The 19,866-nt window shown below is 42.9% G+C and overlaps 1 protein-coding gene across 1 annotated transcript; it reads left to right on the top strand.

Annotated features, from left to right (window-relative positions):
- Positions 1-12,199: 12,199 nt before the first annotated feature.
- On the top strand, positions 12,200-18,682 carry LOC112912646 (protein SPATA31F1-like). The gene is made up of 4 exons (XM_072728021.1): positions 12,200-12,343; positions 12,980-13,019; positions 13,552-13,612; positions 14,775-18,682. The coding sequence occupies exons 1-4, from the start codon at positions 12,200-12,202 to the stop codon at positions 18,535-18,537; spliced, it is 4,008 nt and encodes a 1,335-aa protein (XP_072584122.1). The 3' UTR covers positions 18,538-18,682.
- Positions 18,683-19,866: the final 1,184 nt, after the last annotated feature.

Raw genomic sequence — 19,866 nt, forward strand, 5'->3', positions numbered from 1 at the left:
GACACGGCAGAGGAAGAAGCAGGCTCCCTGCCCAGAGCCTGATGCAGGACTCAATCCCCCCACCAGGGACCATGCCCTGAGCCAAAGGCAGAGGCTCAACTGCCAAGCCACCCAGCTGTCCCTGTAGTTCTCGTCATTACTTTTTATAATTCTTATTTCCATCTTCTGTCATTTTCCTTCTGCCTGAATGATTTCCTTTAAAATTTTTTGTAGGGTGATGAATTCTTTCAGCTTTTCATGTCTAAAATCTTTATTTCACATTTTAAAAAATTCTAAATTTATCAAGATATAATGCATATATCATACTAATTTAAAGTTTACAATTTAGTGGGGCATTGTCTATTTGCAGAGTTGTGTCACCATCATCATAATCAACTTCAGACTTTTTTCATTATGCCAGTAAGAAACTTTGTTGTTGTTGTTGTTTTTAAGCTTTTATTTATCTATTCATGAGAGATACACAGAGAGAGAGGCAGAGATAGAGGCAGAGGTAGAAGCAGGTTCCATGGAGGGAGCCTGATGTGGGACTTGATTCTGCGACTCCAGGATCACACCCTGAGCCAAAGGCAGAACCCAACAGCTGAACCACCCAGCTGTCCCTCCAGTAAGAAACTTTATAACCATTAGCATATCCCATCCTCACCTCTTACTTCCCCTCACTGCCCAAAGGCCTGAAAAATTAACATAATATCTGTCTATATTTGCCTTTCCTGGGCATTTCATATAAATGGAGTACTAAGTTGTGAAATGTATTGTAAAAATACAGTATGTGGTCTTTTGTGACTGGCTTCTTCACTTAGCATGTTTTTTACACTTCGCCTACATTGTAGCATATATCAGTCAGTACTTTATTTGCTAAATAATTTCTTTTTTTAAAAGATTTATTCATGAGAGACACAGAGAGATGGAGAGGCAGAGACACAGGCAGAGGGAGAAGCAGGCTCCATGCAGGGAGCCTTGTGGGACTTGATCCCGGGACTCCAGGATCATGCCCTGGGCCAAAGGCTGAGCCACCCAGGGATCCCCTATTTGCTAAATAATATTTCACCTTATGGATATGGCATACTTTATTTGTCCATTTGATTGATTTGATTGATTGTTTCCTTTCTTTGGCTATTATGAACTCCAATTCAATGACTAAACACACTCCCTTTTTTCCTCAAACCCACTGTCTGTTCCTTCTGATTTCCTTTGCTGGCCCTTCTTCCTCTACCAGATCTCTGTTTAGCCTGCTTAATTCTGTTCTTTTCGGTTATACTCTCTCCAAGATTTTATCTGGCCACGTAACATAACTTCAATTATGTCTAGATATTGATTTTTACTTTATATTTCTAGGTGAGATCTACACCCTGACTTCTAGACCTGTAAATCCAACTCCTCATATGACATTTCTGCTTAAATGAGTAATACACACCTCCAACATAATAGAGCCAAATGTGAATATTCATCCCCCATTCCCCAAAATCCATAGTCCCCAAGCCTTTACCTTATCATTAAATAGCACCACCCATCCAATTCCCCAAGCCAATAATAACCTAGAGATTTTCCTTAATTATTTTTTAAAGACTTATTTATTTTGAGGGGGGGAGAGAAAGAGAGAGAAAGAGTGCACGCAGTGCGGGGAGGGGCAGAGGGAAAGAATCCCCAAGAAGACTTCCTGCTATGGGTCTTTCTCACAACCCATAAGATCATGACTGAGCCGAAACCAAGAGTTGGACACTTAACCAACTGAGCCACCCAGGCTCCTCCTTAAATCTATATTTTTACCTTCACACCCAACATTCAATCCACCAGTAGATGTGTCTCCAAAATACACAACTTCTTACCAAGTCTACTGCTAAAAAGCCCATCTAAAATCCAACCATCTCCAGCTTGAACTACGTAGAGCAACCTAATAGTCTGGAGCTAGACAATGGTATCTTAATGATCCTTGTTCTATGCTTGCTCCCCTAAAAAAGCAAATGCTTTCCCCCCAAAAAGCAAATAAAGTCATTTCTAAAGAGTAAAACTGACAGTGTTACTCCCCTAATGTCCTTTATAGCTGGCTTTTCCCTCATGCATTACATTCAGTTGTCTTGTATCTTATTGTTGGAAGAATACAGTTATTTGGAAGACTGTCCCTCCATTTGTCCAGTGTTTCAAGTTTTGCACTCTTGACCATTCTACAACAGAAGTGATACTGTGTTCTTCTTAGTGCATTATATCAGGGGGCATATGATTTTATTTGTCCCAATACTGATAATTGATTGTTTGTTTGTTTGTTGTTGTTGTTGTTGTTTTTGCATCTGTAAAAGGCATTTATTCTGAGAATCTAAAAATCTGGACAAAGAATATTGAACTTTTCAGAAAAAGCCTACACGGGATTTCGTGGTTACTTCCTAATACATTAACAAACCTAATAAGAAGGAGAAAAGAAAAACTTTAAAACAGTATCTCTCCAGTTTGTCTGCAGTTATGTGATTTAAAATATTCCTGTTCTATTGAGGTAAAAGCTGCAAACTTTGGTAAAGTTAGAAAAATTAACAAATCATTCCAAAAAATACAAAACCGAAGGAGAAAAAAAAAACATGAAACAAAAACACAACCAAACCCTAAGTTATAGCTTTCTTGGTACATATACAATAACTACAAAAAAATTTCATTTAAAAAAAAGTACTTAAAAAAAAAACCCTAAAAATTTCCTCTTATAATTCTCAGTTGGTGAGCTGACCATTCAATTGAAAGGATCCACAGAAATGAAATCACTAGTGAGAAGATACTCTGAATCTATGAAAATATTCTGTTCTTCCTCAAACTTTCACATACTAGTTGTGGCAATCATTATAGACTTTCTAACATTATCATTCTTTCTATATTTATAAGTTGACAATCTTCTGTAAGGAACTTTCCTCCCTCTCATATTTATATCAGTAAGAACTAATTCTTATTTCATTCAATATGTTATAATTTATTATTACCACTATTTTGATGCTCAAATTGTCCCACACTTGCCCAGTGGCAGCCTCTTTAAGTTGGCCGCTGTGCCCTTGTGATATGTCTTCATGATTCTTTGAGCACTTCTATACTTTATCCACAAGAAGATGTTCAAGGCTAATCTTGTAACTTCTGTACCTCAGCCTCACATTAAGAGAATATTGAGGTTTGTTCTGGCACACAGTTAATTTACTAGCAGATCAATAACGCTTTTTTTCAAAAGCTGTTCTAACCTTTGTTAGGATGGGACTAGAGTGGCCCTTATCTAGGTCTAGAGTAGTCCTATCCTACAGAGTGGCCTTTCTGGAAGGACAATTGAATGTCTATGATGTTCAGTGAGTCCTCTCCATCTTGGTCCACTGGACTCCTATGTCTAACACAACTGTGAAACCTCCTGAAATTCAATTCAGCTCACAGCTCTCTAGCAGCTGTCCTTAACTAGATTGTACAGAATCTTGTTCTGTACATGTGCAAATTATCATTCAACCAGAAACTTAAAGGGCACATTGTACATATTCCCAGTTCTCCTTTTCTGCACAGCTACAGAAAAGCTCAAAAGCCAGAAATGGGGCACCCTGGGTGGGTCAGTGGATTAGCGCCGCCTTCGGCCCAGGGCCTGATCCTGGAGACCCTGGATCGAGTCCTATGTTAGGCTCCCTGCATGGAGCCTGCTTCTCCCTCTGCCTGTGTCTCTGCCTCTCTCGCGCTCTCTGTCTCTCATGAATAAATCAATAAAATCTAAAAAAAAAAAAAAAAAAAAAAAGCCAGAAATGCTTAACTCTACTTCCAGAGCATAGCAATACAGCTGTGCTCTGTTTGGGTCTCACCTTTCTCTACAATAGTCCACAGGGCGGGATGAGCACTGGGTGTTTTTCTGTATGTTGGTAAATTGAACACCAATAAAAAATAATTAAAAAAAAAAATAGTCCACAGGGTGCCTCCAGACAGAATCCTGGGGCAATTTTGAAGCTTTACTCGTGTGTTTCTCCTGTCTAATAGATCAAAGTCCACTGTGCTACTGTCCACACAACTTGTGCATGTATTTGGTCTCATTTTGTACTTCCTTACAACTGGAGGCATAATGTAGTTCGGTTACTCCATCATTATCTGAAGCGGATTCAACAACTATTCTTTATAAAAATTGTATATAAAATAGAATCCTTAACATGATTATACACTCACATTCTCAACACACACACATACACACACGCAATTTTTTTAATTTTTAAAGTTTTTATTTAAATTCCAGTTAGTAAATACACAGTGTAATATTAGTTTCAGGTGTACAATTTAGTGATTCAACACTTACATACAACTCCTAGTGCTCACCACAAGCACACTCCTTATTCCCCATCATCTTTTTAACTCATCTTCTCATCCACCTCCCCTCTAGTAACCATCTGTTTGATGTCTGTAGTTAAGAATCTGTTTCTTGGTTTGCCTCTCACTCCTTTTTCCCCTATTATGTTTGTTTTGTTTCTTAAGTTCCATGTATGAGTGAAATCATATGGTATTTGTCTTTCTCTGACTGACTTATTTTGCATAGGATAATACCCTCTAGCTCCATCAATGTCACTGTAGTTGGCAAGATTTCATTCCTTTCTTATGTCTGAGTAATATTAAAAAATGTATGCATAAAAAAATGTATGCATAGTATCTGTAAAGAAAGATATATACATATATATCACATCTTCTTTAACAATCTTTAAAAATCTTCTTGCAAAAATCATCAACATCTACCTTCTCATTAAAGTAGGAGCAGGTTGGGACACCTGGATGGCTCAGCAGTTGAGCATCTGCCTTCAGCTCAGGGCGTGATCCCACAGTTCTAGGATCCAGTCCTGCATCGGGCTCCCCACAGGGAACCTGCTTCTCCCTCTGCCTATGTCTCTGCCTCTCTCTCTCTCTCTCTCTCTCTCTCTCTCTCTCTGTATCTCATGAATAACTAGATAAAATATTTTTTAAAAAACTAAATAAAGTAGGAGCAAGACAACTCTATGCAAGCCAACATAATCAGACAAGGAAAAAAGAGGAATAAAAATTAGACTGAAAGATATAAAAATTGTGTTCAGATAACAGAAGCCAAAGGAAATAAACTGAAATTTTTAATCCTGTTTATGAAGTTAGTAAATAGAACTGAATAGCACTTATTTCTAATAGCAAAAATAAAATAAAACATAGGAATAAGCCCTAATTAAAATAAAGTAAGAACCATAGAAAGAAAACTTTACAACTCTGTCGAGACTCTCACTTTTGGTCAAGATGGAGTAACAGGGCCCACATTTACCCTACTATCTATAGCAACTACAGAACTAGACAAAATATACAATAACTCTTAAGACATTAGACATCAAGCAACAAATGACAGAGATCACTGAGAGATAGGAAATCAATGAGGTGAGCTCTACAGTTGTGTGAGCTTATGGCCTGGACAAAGTTCCCAGGTTGTGGTATAGTAAGGAGGAACCCAGGTAGAACTTGACAGTCTATGAGTTGAGGAGATAGAGCTGGGAGTCAGAGATGGCCATGGCATCATATCTGAAAAGAAAGTGCTGGACAGAGAGAGAACTCTTAAGATCTGAAGAAGGTCTCCCTCAAGTGTTCACAAGGGACTAGTCAGTATATGCATGTAAGAAAAGTACCTGAGATAGGACGTTTTAAAAATTCCTAAGATATAAAAGCATAATACCGAGAGATCACACAGAGGTAGAAAAAGTATTTATTCCAACAGAGAGTAGAAAACATCAAAATAAATGGGACATTGGATGGAGTATAAACAAGGCCTTGACTCAACAGTAAGTAAAAATAAATCTTGGACTAAACGTTGGTAGGATCTGCCTAATAGTGTTTATAAGGAACACCTGAAAGCATCAAACTGTTCCAAGTAACTTAATGAATTACAAAACAAAGCTCAACAATATTTGTAGAAAAAACAGGTGGACTAGGAAGCTCCAAGTCCTCACTCTCCCATGGAAACATTAAACAAAAAAATCCTCCACACAGTTTTCCAGAGTGGCTGCACCAGTTCACATTCCCACCAACAGTGTAAGGGGGTTCCCTTTTCTCCGCATCCTCTCCAACATTTGTGGCTTCCTGCCTTGTTAATTTTCCCCATTCTCACTGGTGTGAGGTGGTATCTCATTGTGGTTTTGATTTGTATTTCCCTGATGGCAAGTGATGCAGAGCATTTTCTCATGTGCATGTTGGCCATGTCCATGTCTTCCTCTGTGAGATTTCTCTTCATGTCTTTTGCCCATTTCATGATTGGATTGTTTGTTTCTTTGCTGTTCAGTTTAATAAGTTCTTTATAGATTTTGGAAACTAGCCCTTTATCTCATATGTCATTTGCAAATATCTTCTCCCATTCTGTAGGTTGTCTTTTAGTTTTGTTGACTGTATCCTTTGCTGTGCAAAAGCTTCTTATCTTGATGAAGTCCCAATAGTTCATTTTTGCTTTTGTTTCTTTTGCCTTCGTGGATGTATCTTGCAAGAAGTTACTGTGGCCGAGTTCATAAAGGGTGTTGCCTGTGTTCTCCTCTAGGATTTTGATGGAATCTTGTCTCACATTTAGATCTCTCATCCATTTTGAGTTTTTCTTTGTATATGGTGCAAGAGAGTGGTCTAGTTTAATTCTTCTGCATGTGGATTTCCAATTTTCCCAGCACCATTTATTGAAGAGACTGTCTTTTTTCCAGTGGATAGTCTTTCCTCCTTTGTTGAATATTAGTTGACCATAAAGTTGAGGATCCACTTCTGGATTCTCTATTCTGTTCCATTGATCTATGTGTCTGTTTTTGTGCCAGTACCACCTGTCTTGATGACCACAGCTTTGTAGTACAACCTGAAATCTGGCATCGTGATGCCCCCAGATATGGTTTTCCTTTTGAAATTTCCCCTGGCTATTCAGGGTCTTTTCTGATTCCACACAAAACTTAAAATAATTTGTTCCAACTCTCTGAAGAAAGTCTATGGTATTTTGATAGGCATTGCATTAAATGTGTAAATTGTCCTGGGTAACATTGACATTTTCACAATATTAATTCTTCCAATCTATGAGCATGGAACATTTTTCCATCTCTTTGTGTCTTCCTTAATTTCTTTCAGAAGTGTTCTATAGTTTTTAGGGTATAGATCCTTTACCTCTTTGGTTAGGTTTATTCCTAGGTATCTTATGCTTTTGGGTGCAATTGTACATGGGATTGACTCCTTAATTTCTCTTTCTTCAGTCTCATTGTTAGTGTATAGAAATTCCACTGATTTCTGGGCATTGATTTTGTATCCTGCCACACTGCCAAATTGCTGTATGAGTTCTAGCAATCTTGGGGTGGAGTCTTTTGGGTTTTCTATATAGAGTATCATGTTATCAGCGAAGAGGGAGAGTTTGACTTCTTCTTTGCCAATTTGAAGAAGCTTTTGCACAGCAAAGGATACAGTCAGCAAAACTAAAAGACAACCTACAGAATGGGAGAAGATATTTGCAAATGACGTATCAGATAAAGGGCTAGTTTCCAAGATCTATAAAGAACTTATTAAACTCAACAGCAAGAAACAAACAATCCAATCATGAAATGGGCAAAAGACATGAAGAGAAATCTCACAGAGGAAGACATGGACATGGCCAACAAGTACATGAGAAAATGCTCTGCATCACTTGCCATCAGGGAAATACAAATCAAAACCACAATGAGATACCACCTCACACCAGTGAGAATGGGGAAAATTAACAAGGCACGAAACCACAAATGTTGGAGAGGATGTGGAGTAAAGGGAACCCTCTTACACTGTTGGTGGGAATGTGAACTGGTGCAGCCACTCTGGAAAACTGTGTGGTGGTTCCTCAAAGAGTTAAAAATAGATCTGCTCTATGACCCAGCAGTTGCACTGCTGGGGATTTACCCCAAAGATACAGATGCAATGAAACGCCGGGACACCTGCACCCTGATGTTTATAGCAGCAATGTCCACGATAGCCCAACTGTGGAAGAGCCTCAGTGTCCATCGAAAGATGAATGGATAAAGATGTGGTTTATGTATACAATGGAATATTACTCCGCCATTAGAAACGACAAATACCCACCATTTGCTTCAACGTGGATGGAACTGGAGGGTATTATGCTGAGTGAAGTAAGTCAATCAGAGAAGGGAAAACAGTGTATGTTCTCATTCATTTGGGGAATATAAATAATAGTCAAAGGGAATATAAAGGAAGGGAAAAGAAATGTGTGGGAAATATTAGGGAGACAGAACATAAAGACTCCTAACTCTGGGAAATGAACTAGGGGTGGTGGAAGGGGAGGAGGGCGGGAGGTGGGGGGGAATGGGTGACGGGCACTGAGGCGGACACTTGACTGGATGAGCACTGGGTGTTTTTCTGTACACTGGTAAACTAAACACCAATAAAAATTAATTTATATATAAAAAAAAAAAAGAAAGGGAGACAGAACCTGAAAGACTCCTAACTCTGGGAAATGAACTAGGGGTGGTGGAAGGGGAGGTGGGTGGGGGGTGAGGGTGACTGGGTGGCAGGCACTGAGGTGGGCACTTGACGGGATGAGCACTTGGTGTTATTCTGTATGTTGACAAATGGAACAACAATAAAAAATAAATCTATTAAAAAAAATAAAATAAATAAAAAATAAATAAATAAAAATTATATACGCTAAAGGAAAACATAGATGAAGAACTAAAGGCAATCATAAAGGAACAAAATGTGGGGCAGTTGGCTGGCTCAGTCAGAACGTGCAACCCTTGATCTCAGGGTTGTGAGTTCAAGCCCCATGTTGAGTGTAGAGATTACTTAAATAAAACTTAATAAAAAAGAACAAAATATCAACAAAGACATCCAATCTTTTAAAAAAGTAGACTCCACACCCAGCATGATACCCAATGCAGGCTTGAACTCACAATCATGAGATAGAGACCTGAGCTAAGATAAAGAGTTCAGTGGTTAACTGACTGAGCCACCCAGGTGCCCTAAATGATAGAAAGTATTAAAACAAAAACAAAAAACAAAACTAAAAATCCTGAATCTGAAAATACAATAAGTAAAAGGAAAGGTTCACTAGAGGAATTTTATGGCAGATTTGTATAGACAGAAGAAAGAATCAGCAGATGTAAAAATAGGACTTTTGAAATTTACAAGTCTGAGGAGCAGAAAAAAGAATGTTTTCCCCCTAAGATCAGTAACAAGGCAAAGATGTCTGCTCTCACTACTTCTATTCAACATGATGCTGAATGTTTTAATCAGTGAAATAGGGTAAAAAAAGAGAAACAAAAGGCTTTCAAATTGGAAAAGGAGGTGAAAATTGTCAGACATTATCATCGTTTTGGAAATACTAAAGAATTTACTTCAAAAAAGCTATTACAACTGTGAATTTAACAAGATTGCAGGATATGATACAACAAATTCTATTTCTACATATTAACAATAAAAACTAGAAGTTAAAATTAAAAAACAATATCACTTATAATAGCATCATAAGGGACACCTGGGTGGCTGAGCGGTTGAGCACCTGCCTTCGGCCCAGGGCATGATTCTGGAGTCCTAGGGTCAGGTCCCACGTCAGGCTCCTGCAGGGAGACCACTTCTCTCTCTCTGCCTATATCTCTGCCCTCTCCCCCCCCTCTTTCTCTCTCTCTCTCTCTCTCTCTCTCTCTCTGTCTCTCATGAATGAATAAAAATATTTTTTAAAAAATAGTATCATAAAATGTTAAATAGGGGTAAATTCACAAAATATGTATAAGACTTGTACAAAAAAAACATTTCTGAGACAAATTAAAGATACCTTAAATAAATGGAGAGATATACCATATCCATGGATCAAAAAGCTTAATATTGTTAAAATGTCAATTCATTCACAGAAATTTTTCCTACCTATATACTCATACATGTGTAACATAGATTTATAATATAAGGTTGTGTCAGCATTTTATTCACAGCAAAAGACTATAAACAACTAAATATCTATTAATAAAGAATTAAAGAGGAATTGTGTTATATCAAGGAAGACATTACAGCCGTTAACTTAATGGTACATACAAGATATATGTGTATTATTAAATGAAATAAAAGGGAAACTGTCACACTACCATTCGTGAAGAAAAGCATAATTCATTTCTTTTTGGCTATGCTAGACTCATTTGGAAAGATACACAGAAATCTGATAGGAATAAATGACTCGAGAGAGGAAGGCTGGGAAATGAGAGACAAGGGTGAGCATACATATTTCCTACATACCATTGCCCATTGAATGTTGTACAGTGTCTATGTATGCCTACTTTATAAAACACAGTTTCAAACATTAAAATCAGTTAAATGCACTGGCCCTTCATCAAGAGACCTCATCCCAATCTTCTGCCACAAGTCCCCTCTAATCCACCTATCTCCACCTCTGCTAGAGATACACTACATTTCTCACTGCCAAATGCACTCCGTGGCCCATTGCTCTGTGTTCTAGTTTCGTTCTTAAGTTTCTCTCCCATCTGGAACATGCTCCTTCCCCCACAGCCTACACTTTTAGACCCAACCTCTCTGTCACTCTACCCGGGAGCCCTCTCTGACCATCCTGATCCTTACTATGGTTTCTCTCCTCCGAAATGTGATATTTATAACCTGGACGTTGCAAATAATATGCAATTCTATTTGTTCTAGATTATTGGCTCCTGCTTTGTGTGAATTAGTCTTATCTTGGTAAGCAGATAGTTAAGTGCCTCAAGAGCAGGAAGGCAACATAACTCAAATGTCTTTGTACCCTTGACACTTCCAAGCTTAGGATAAGCACAGACTGAGGGCTCACCATGCCAGCCGGGTGGAGGACTGCATGCTGGAGAAGTTACCAAAATAGCCTCTTCAGAGACTTTGAGCACAAAGATATTTTTGGCTGTGAGATTGCTGTCAGCAGGGTAAGACTCTCAGGGAAATTCAGAAGTTCAGTGTTGGAGAAATATGACAATAACCACAGAGGTCAATCAGGTAACAAATGTATAAATAAATGGGCATAGAATAGAAGTGTTGGGCCCAGGGATGAATTAGAAAACAGATGGCTTGCTGAAAGGTTTCAAAAATCCAAGTTAGGAATGCCTGGGTGCTCAGTGGTTGAGCGCCTGCCTTCGGCTCAGGGTGTGATCCCAGAGTCCTGGGACTGAGTCCCACATCGGGCTCTCCATCCCTCTGTCTGTGTCTCTGCCTCTCTCTGTGTATCTCTCATGAATAAATAAATAAAATCTTAAAAGAAATCCAAGTTAAAAAGAAACAAACAAACAAACAAAAACAAAAACCCTCCTTCAGGCAAACAGCATGTATCCAGAGTAGATCAGTTGATACTCTACTCAAACCATGATCACCAACTAGCTTATGACCTTGAGTAGGAAGTGGCCACTAATGCCTCTCTGAAGGTAGTCCTATCCAGAAACAGACAGAATTCTATAACATGGTAAAAAACATCTCTAGAAAACCAACTTTTAAGGAGCTCAATAAATGAATCTTGTTACTGTATCTCCAAGGAAGGCAGTGTCTATATCTCTTCCCACCTATGCGTAAGCTTGAGGCCACACAGACCAGGAGGCATTTCTCCCTGCTTCCCACAATGGCATTTAAATGTCACCTTGCCCTTTTCCTCCTATACAAGCCATGGGCCCCTTCAGATACTGCTGATTCTCCATCACCCAATGCCTGTAATATCATAGCTCTCCATTCTCAAGCCATAACCAGACTCTGCCCTCCCTAAGCTCATGTGTGCTTCACAGATATAGCTCCTGTACAGGTGGAGGAGTTAGTGGAGAGTCCTCTGTCCCAACCACTCTTCCACAAAAGGTGTCCTATGTCCCTAAACATTCAGTTTTCTGGGGACAGGTGACCAGATAGTTGTAGAGGAGAGAGCCAAGACATCAGGCTGCTGTAGGATATGTACAGTAAAGACAAAGTGGAGACATAGACACCGCCTATAAGTAGACACTTTTAGTCTCAGGCTCTGTAACCCTTACAGACAACCAGGCACCTTCACCTACAGACTTAATCACCACATAAGCTTCCCTAGGACAGATAAAAGTCTTTGACACAACACCTGCCTTGTGAAACAGAAGGGCTTTGTGATGCAGTCTAATGGCCTGGTTCCATCATCTATGAGGTGGAGATGATAAGGCATAACATTGAGAATCATTAGGCATCAGGACCCTGAATGCCTAGATATAGGGATGGTTAGTATCTTCATGTTAATGAGGTTTAGACCATGTTGAGCCATACTTTTGTTCTGTGGGATTTCAAGTATCCCTTATATACCTATGGCTTCATCTTTATTATTCTTCTAATTATCTGGCGAGTAACAAAGAGTTACCATGGATTAAGGTTGGAACCTCAAAGGATCTGCTGCCAGGTAGGGAAACTTTATGACCATGGATTAATTAATTAAGCCTCAGATAAGAAGCTTTTAAGATCTCAGAGTCTCTCCTTTTACCACCCACGCCCCCTAAATTTTATGCCATGCAATCAGTAACTCTTATATGGTACTTCTCAGAGACTAGTAAGAATTTCTTTCTAGGCCATCTTACAGTGTATTCTAGTTGGAAAATAAAGAACCTTTCGATCTGGTTGGAGTTGAGACCTAGATGAAATGGAATCTACATCCTGGATCTCAGAGTACCTCCCAATTAGCAGGATTCTTCTGGTTGGTGGTTGCGATAGGCATTTGTTAACAGAAATCCTTTAGCTATTACACCCACACACCCTTTAATCTGTTGCACTCTTTCTCTTGCTTCATCATAAACCTCATGCATAACTTCTCTTGGGAAATAAATGAGAATATGGAAGAGCCTTGAAATAAATCAAACACAAGCAGAGAAGGGAAATGTTGAGGTGAAAAGAGATGGATATGGAAAGCAAAGTTAGGAAAGTAAGTAAAATATAGACACAGATATATAGAAGGGGATTGGGAAATATATATCAGCTTTGTCTGGTTTTAAACATTAAAAAAAGGTGTCCCAACATTATACTCTAACATTTTGTCTTTAAGCGTCACCGAAAAGTCAGGATAAGAGATGCAGCATCAAGAGGTACGGTCTCACTCTCTTCTGACTCGCCTCACTATGGGCAAGTTTCCCCTGATTCCTATCCCTCTACGAGCCCTGGAGCCAGTAACCAGGTGCTCTAACCACTGAAGGCTCCAGTTGCCTCAGTTGACAGTTTCTCCCAGAACACTTTCTTGGGTGGGAAATCAGAGCCTGGGAATGTTCCAAAAATCTCTACATTACACCTGCCTTTGAGAATGAAGAATATAGAAGGAGGACAGAAGCCCTTAGCTGTGTCATTTACTAGTTTTACCACCCTGTGGAAATGACTTCATCTCTCAGTCTGTGATCCATGAAATGGGCACCTCACGATCCTGCCTCACTCGCAGTGTGGTTGTGATGATCAAATGAAATGAGGTCTAGGACAGTATGTTGTAGTGGATTAAGCTGTATGCATATGTGCCTTAGAGCATTGACTGTTGGGGCTTTCAGCCTCCTCTTCCTCAAAGGCCTTTAGCTTCCTATAGGATGCCCCTGCATCCTCTCATTCTTTGTTAACACTCTCCTGGTTTTTCAGCTAGGAGATTTTGTCAGGAAGAAGCTGATAAGCCGTGGGAGCTGCTCTCTGTCATGAGAAGGTGATCACTTGCTCTTTGCATCCTCCAAATTCCCAGCCTGGCCTGGGACGATTTCTCTGGTTGGCCTGTGGCAGGGACCAGGAGAGGGAAAATGTCCCGGAGGGAGTCAGACAGTGGATGCTGAGCACTGGTTGAGAGAGTTGCCAGGGCAGAGGGGGATCAGGTGTCTCAGGAGGGGGAGTCTCCCAGTTTTGCTCTAGGCTAGGTTCACAGTGGTCCTGAAAGTCAGGATTTTGCTAGTATGTAATTCATTGAAGACTCTACATGAGTTTGCGCTCAGCCACAAGGCAAGCTATCCAGTCAAGAGAATAGATAAATGCATATATAAATAAATCACCATTGTCATATTCCTGTTGCAACCATCCAAGGGCAGACCCATAAAACCTGCTGACATTAATTCCATGGTTTTGTCTTCAGGGAGGCCAATTCCTGGGACAGCCCTCAGAAAGGAGTCTGTCATTTTATCCTCTTCCTAAAATCTCTAAGGAAGGGAATTGGCTCTCAAGAGACTATGTACAGGATCTGGGACACCCCATAGGCCCCACAATGCAGAGTTCCCACAAACACCATATTTTCCACAGCTTAGAAATAGTGAATGCCAGGCTGTGGCCTTCTTAGCTCCAGAAGAGACTGACTGGAGGTTCCCTCTGTAATGTTCCTGGTGCTGCCCCTCAGCCAACCATTGGCTCCCCACCATTGCCTGGTTCCCTTCTCCTGGTGTAGTTTCTCAACACAGACCAATAGAGAATGCACCCCACGTCCCAGTGTCTCTCATGGCCCTGTGTTTCCATGCGTTGTCTGAGACCTTGCCCAACAAGCTCCAGACCCTCAGTCCAACCCAGCCCAACATAACTTGCCAATGGCACTTTCCTAGGAGGAAAAGGAGATGGGTAAATGCCCTGGGGTTCCAAGACTAGGGGAAGGTGGGCCAAATCTCCAGGCCACACATATTCAAAGAGGCAGGTGTTGGGGTGCTTGGGTGGCTCAGTGAGTTAAGCGTCTGTCTCTTGATCTGAGCTCAGGTCTTGATCTCAGGGCTGTGAGTTTAAGCTCCACATTGGGCTCTACGCTAGGCATGGAGACGACTTAAAAAAGCACTAAAGAGAAAAACAAAGAAGCAGGTGTCACTCCATCAGTAACCGTTGCCATCTTCCCTTCCTAGCCAGGACTGGCTTCCTCAGGAAGGAAGTGTGCGGCGGCTCCTGTGTGCAGATACCTGCTGCCAAATCTGCAATGCCATGGCTCTGGAGATTCAGCAGTTGCTGGTAGGTGAGAACACCCTGATCTCTTCCCCTTCATCAGGACCATTGCAGGGCTCCTCTTGCTTAGAGATTTTGTCCATGTCTACTGTGTCTTTTGAACAGAGTCTGCAGCAACGTTCCCTACACTGCAAAGCACTTACATTTCGATCTGCAACGCCTCCAGTGTTAGAATTAATGGATCAGAAATGCTTAACACAATCAGCTGTCCAGTCAACTGATGCACTCAGGATCCATGATTGCTGGGCTGAACACCTCCAGCTGGGGCAGGGATTTCAAATTCCGGAGGTGACTTGTGTCCCAGAGACTATGCCTTGTTTAAGACTTGAAGAGCCTCAGGTTCCAGTGAACCAGCAGCAGATGATACAGAGCACTCCCAGCCTTGTCTGTGGAAACCAAGGGCATTGGCCCTTGAATTCCCAGGTCTCTCTGCAGACCCTAAACCGAGAAATCACTACACTGACCCACCCTATGGCCTGGCATATGGTTACTGTCCTCCCTGCCCACCTGCCATTCCTCAGTCCTGAAGTCTTGAGGCTTCTTGAAGTACATGTGAAAAAATGGATGCATTTCCAGAGGTGGGGGCTACCCAGACGTGTGGAGGAGTCCCTGCGGCAGCTTATGCCAAACCCACCTTTGTTTTGCCAAGCTATCAATAACCAACCAGTTTCTTTCATCCAGAAGAATACTTCTAAGTTCTCTATCGAAACACTCGGGCCCTATTCCTGCGAGAACTGGGCTTCATGTATGGCTAACCAGCCTACCCAGGCCTTCTGGGTTTCTGAGTGGTCCATCATGGGCCCAGAACAAAGACACCACCAGCAGCAAATCCCAAACCATATGGCTCTGACCTTGCCCTCTCCAGCCCTTAAAGACTCAAGTGGCCTCTATGCACTTCCTGGGTACCAGAATCATGATTCAGTGGGCCATCTGCAGCAGAAATACATCCAGTTATTCTGTGGACCCCCATCTCTGCACAGTGAGTCCCTGGTTAACACCTTTTTAGGCTCTCAAAACTTCTCCATGAACGGGAGCGTGTCCAAGCATCCCTTGAAGGACCCTTTTCTCAAGGACCTCTCCATCCTCCCTCTGTTGCCTAAAACTCCACCCCAGTCAGATGCATCTTCTTCCCCATCTTCCCAAAACTGGGTCGTTCCATCTGACAACCAACAACCTCAAAACAGTGTCCCACTTCTGACGCTGGCTGAGTGCAATGCCTTGGAATGGCACCTGCTGCAGAGGCAGCTCCAGCTTCGATGGGGCTTGTCAGCTGTTCTTCAGAGACCTCAGAATACCCAGAACCCCATGCAGTATAGGCCCTATGGCAGGGCCCAGTCTCCTGAGAAAACTTCTTGGCCAGTGAAGCCCATCACAGTCCTCACTAGGGAACTAGTTTTCTTCCCGGAGCATGGCCGGAGACTGCTGGAATTCCATCTCCAGCGGCAGTTGATTCACCATCGCTGGGGCCTGCCCCAGAAGATCCAGGAGTCCATCCAACTGCTCCTGTCCTCCACTGATCAGTCAACTCTGTCCTGGAGCAGCACAACCCTAGCCAATGTGCATGCTCCCCAACCCACGGCCCTAGAGGCCACTGGGGCCGGTGACCCATTCTCTCCAGTCACAGACCAAGTACCAGTCCCCATGCCACACTTGTTTGACCAGGCTAAGGCAATATTGCAGAGCCACATCAACTCCAAATGTGGGCAGATTCACCAGGGCAAGGTCCCTGCTTGTGTATGTAGCTCTTGGCAGTGCATAATTCCTGGGGGCCGGCAAGTGGCTCCCTTCACCTGCATCCCAGAAGGCAAGCCCTTGGAGCTACAGGCCACAACTGACCCTGCCCTACAACAGAAAGATGTGGCCTGGATACCAACGGCCCTTGATCAACAGCAACAAGCCCCACCAGACGCTGTCACTGAACACACTAAGCTGCCCCAAGCCCTGTCCGAGGGAGCCATTGAGAAACTGGAGACGACTCTGAGGCACAAGTACCTTGCCTTCTTGTCAGGGCTGCCTGCTCTTTATTATGTGGCTCTCTCTAGGGCAATGGCACCGGCAATCTCTACCCAAGCTGTAATCACAGGAATGGTGCCTGGACCTGGCGAATTCCCTACTGAACCTCTGACTCAGATGATCTCATCTGAAGAGCAGTGCCTGAGTCCTGGGCCATGCTTTCAAGATGCCAACAAGACTTGTGCAGACACTGCAGAGGAGCGCCAGGTGGAAGAACAGGTGGAACAAATGATCAAGGCGGTGCCTCTAGAAAGCCAGGCAGAGGCCTCTGAGCTCTACACACTCAAAAAACCCATCTTAGCCAAACTAAATTTCCATCTAAGAAAGAAGATCCTAGAGATACAACTGGGAATTCCCATAAAGGCAAGGCAGTCCAGAGAACAAACTGGGGCAACCCCAGACAACACATCCACACAGGAGTCTCTCAGGAGTCTAAACAATCAAGGAAAAACACTGCTCCAGGATCTCCCCATCCCACCAGATGCTCCTCGTGCCCCAGATCCAGAATGGCTCCACCTGAAAGAACAGCTGGCCATTGAGTTAAAGGCAGTGCAGAAGAACCAGAAGCAGCCTAGTCCAAGAGCAGTACCTCATGGCTCTGCCCACTGGGCCTCCAAGATCTCACCGCCCAGCGGAGACATGAAGGAGACCCAGGTGCTCTGTGTTCAGCTGCAAGCCAGTGTGAACAGCCCCAGCCTGGAGGAGCCCTGGAGTCCTGAGCCCCAAAGCCCTGGCAAGAGCAAGGACTCAGCCCACGTCCCCATGCTGGCAGAAAAGAGAGAGGACCCAGGGAAACCCAAATTGGCAGGAGACCATGGGGAAGGGGATGCAGGGTTTGCATGCTCCTTTACAAGAGAAATAAGCGACCCCGATGAAGCCCAGAGGCCAAAAGGGATACTTCTGAATAGGGCACCCCGCAGCCCCCAGCGACAGAGCCATAGCTCTCATCTTGCTGCTCCCTTTGAACACAATACCCAGCATCACCCTCAGATTAAGCTTCCAGAGCCATCTCCAGGAATCCCTGGGGTGAAAGTATCTGAGAAGAATGACCTGCACGACAGTCAAACCAAGCTCAATGTCATCCTCAAGCCAGCAAGGATTCCTAAGAATGTCCAGCCTATGGTGCCCCAGGCATCACAGGGCCAGCCTTTCCTGGGCCAACTCATTCAGCCTAGGCCTTTGCAGGGCCAAACTTTGAAAGGTCAGGTTTTGCAGGGACAGGAGATGCCAGTCCATACTCACAAGAGGCCCAGCCTTCCAGAAGCAGGCTTGAGAAGTAGGATGAAATCCTTCCTGTACTGTTTTAACTCCAAGATGAAAGGCAAAGGGCATAAGGAATCCATGTTCTCTATAGCTGGGAAGGTGGCCAACCCCAGAAAAGAAAATGTACAAAAGATCCTGGCTCCTGCCAAAAGTCCGGTGGGGCAAACCAACAATCAGAAGGCAAGAGGGGACTCCAAGGCCCAATCTTCCCCCACCGAGAAGCAGGTGTGCCTGGGCTTCTTGGATGGACCCCATTCCCCAGACAGTAAGCTCCGGCACCGCTCCCATTCTCACCAACTCCATTCTGCCTCAGTCCTGGACCACCCTCGCCACTGCCCTAGGCACTGTCCTCGAATGGCTTGTGTCACCCAATCAGGGAATGCACCCTAGATCTCACCTCTCACCTTAGAGGGAAACGTTGGTCTGCTCAAGAAGACTCAATACAATCAAAAGACTTTGTAGGCTCCCCAACATCTGTGTCCCTTGAAGAGGGCTGCTGCTGTCATTTTCATTAATGTACAGGTGGGGCAGAGTGCCACCCAAAATACATCCATGTCTCTAAGCAAAGAACTGTCTGTCTCCTCCTTCTCTCCACTGTGGTGTGTTAAGGGAAGGCATGAGGGGAGGCTAAAATGTCCTTCCCAACTAGAGAAGGCGCTTTAACCCACACTTAAGCTGGGTCAGCCTTCCACACAACTCCTCCCAGCCTCCCTGGACTGTGGATAAAGGGGCTTGAGCAGAGAAGGTAAGCTACGTAAAGGTCAGGCTTGAATTCTATCATGGCTTTCCATTGGTGTCCTTGGGCCCAGAGGAGCAATGTGGACCTGAGGAGGATTGTAGTGACAAGAAGGAATGGCCAGGAATCCCACAGGCAGAATTCACTGATGACTCCTGTAAAGGCCCACAGTCTGCAGGGGAGGGTTTTAGAGGAGTACCACAGTGCTCCAACCTTGAGGAGGTACTTTGTGTTTATCAAAAGCAGGTAGCTAATATGACAGGATATTAAAAGCAAATGATAGAATCTCCCCTCCTCTGCTCCCTGTTGGTAATTGGCAAGATCTTTCTGGAGAACTCATCTGCGAGGCTGCTCTAACTCTCTTGCCCATAGCTCGCCTCTACTGCCTGCCAGCTGCATGGAATGAGTGACTTTTGGAATGGAGATCACAGTAGGCCATGAAGAGGGGCTTGTCCCCCACTCCCAAGGGCTGGCAGGGAGAGAATCAGGGAGTGGGAGCATGTAGATGGACGTCTGAGTACCTGGGACAGAGGCTGACATGTTCCTGATGAGGGTAAGATAAGGGAACAAAACCAATTTACTTTGCATTCAAAAGAGTCTGGAGTCAGGAAGTCAACCCAAGGTTCAAGTGCTTTGGGGGAAAGTAGGTGAGTAAATCTGAGTTTCAATCTGTTTGTCCTTAGTGTACTTAAGAGCAGCTGTCTAAGTTTTGCAACTGCTGGGAAAGAACCACAAACACAAGTGGTTTTCTAAAGACATTCAATCTTGTCTTTTCTAAAGACATCCCATCTTGTCAAGTACTGCCAGCAGCTTGTACCCAACCTTACTGCTATGTCTCATTTCTATACCACCTATAACTGCAATCCTTCTCCACTTTCTCCTTTTACCAGTCTTCCCTTCCTGAACATACATACACATGATTATGTGAGTGTATATGTTTATTTTTATGTGTTCATGCACATTGTACAGTGTTGAATTCAGCT

The sequence above is a fragment of the Vulpes vulpes genome, chromosome 12 (assembly GCF_048418805.1).
Source record: "Vulpes vulpes isolate BD-2025 chromosome 12, VulVul3, whole genome shotgun sequence".
Taxonomy (NCBI): domain Eukaryota; kingdom Metazoa; phylum Chordata; class Mammalia; order Carnivora; family Canidae; genus Vulpes; species Vulpes vulpes.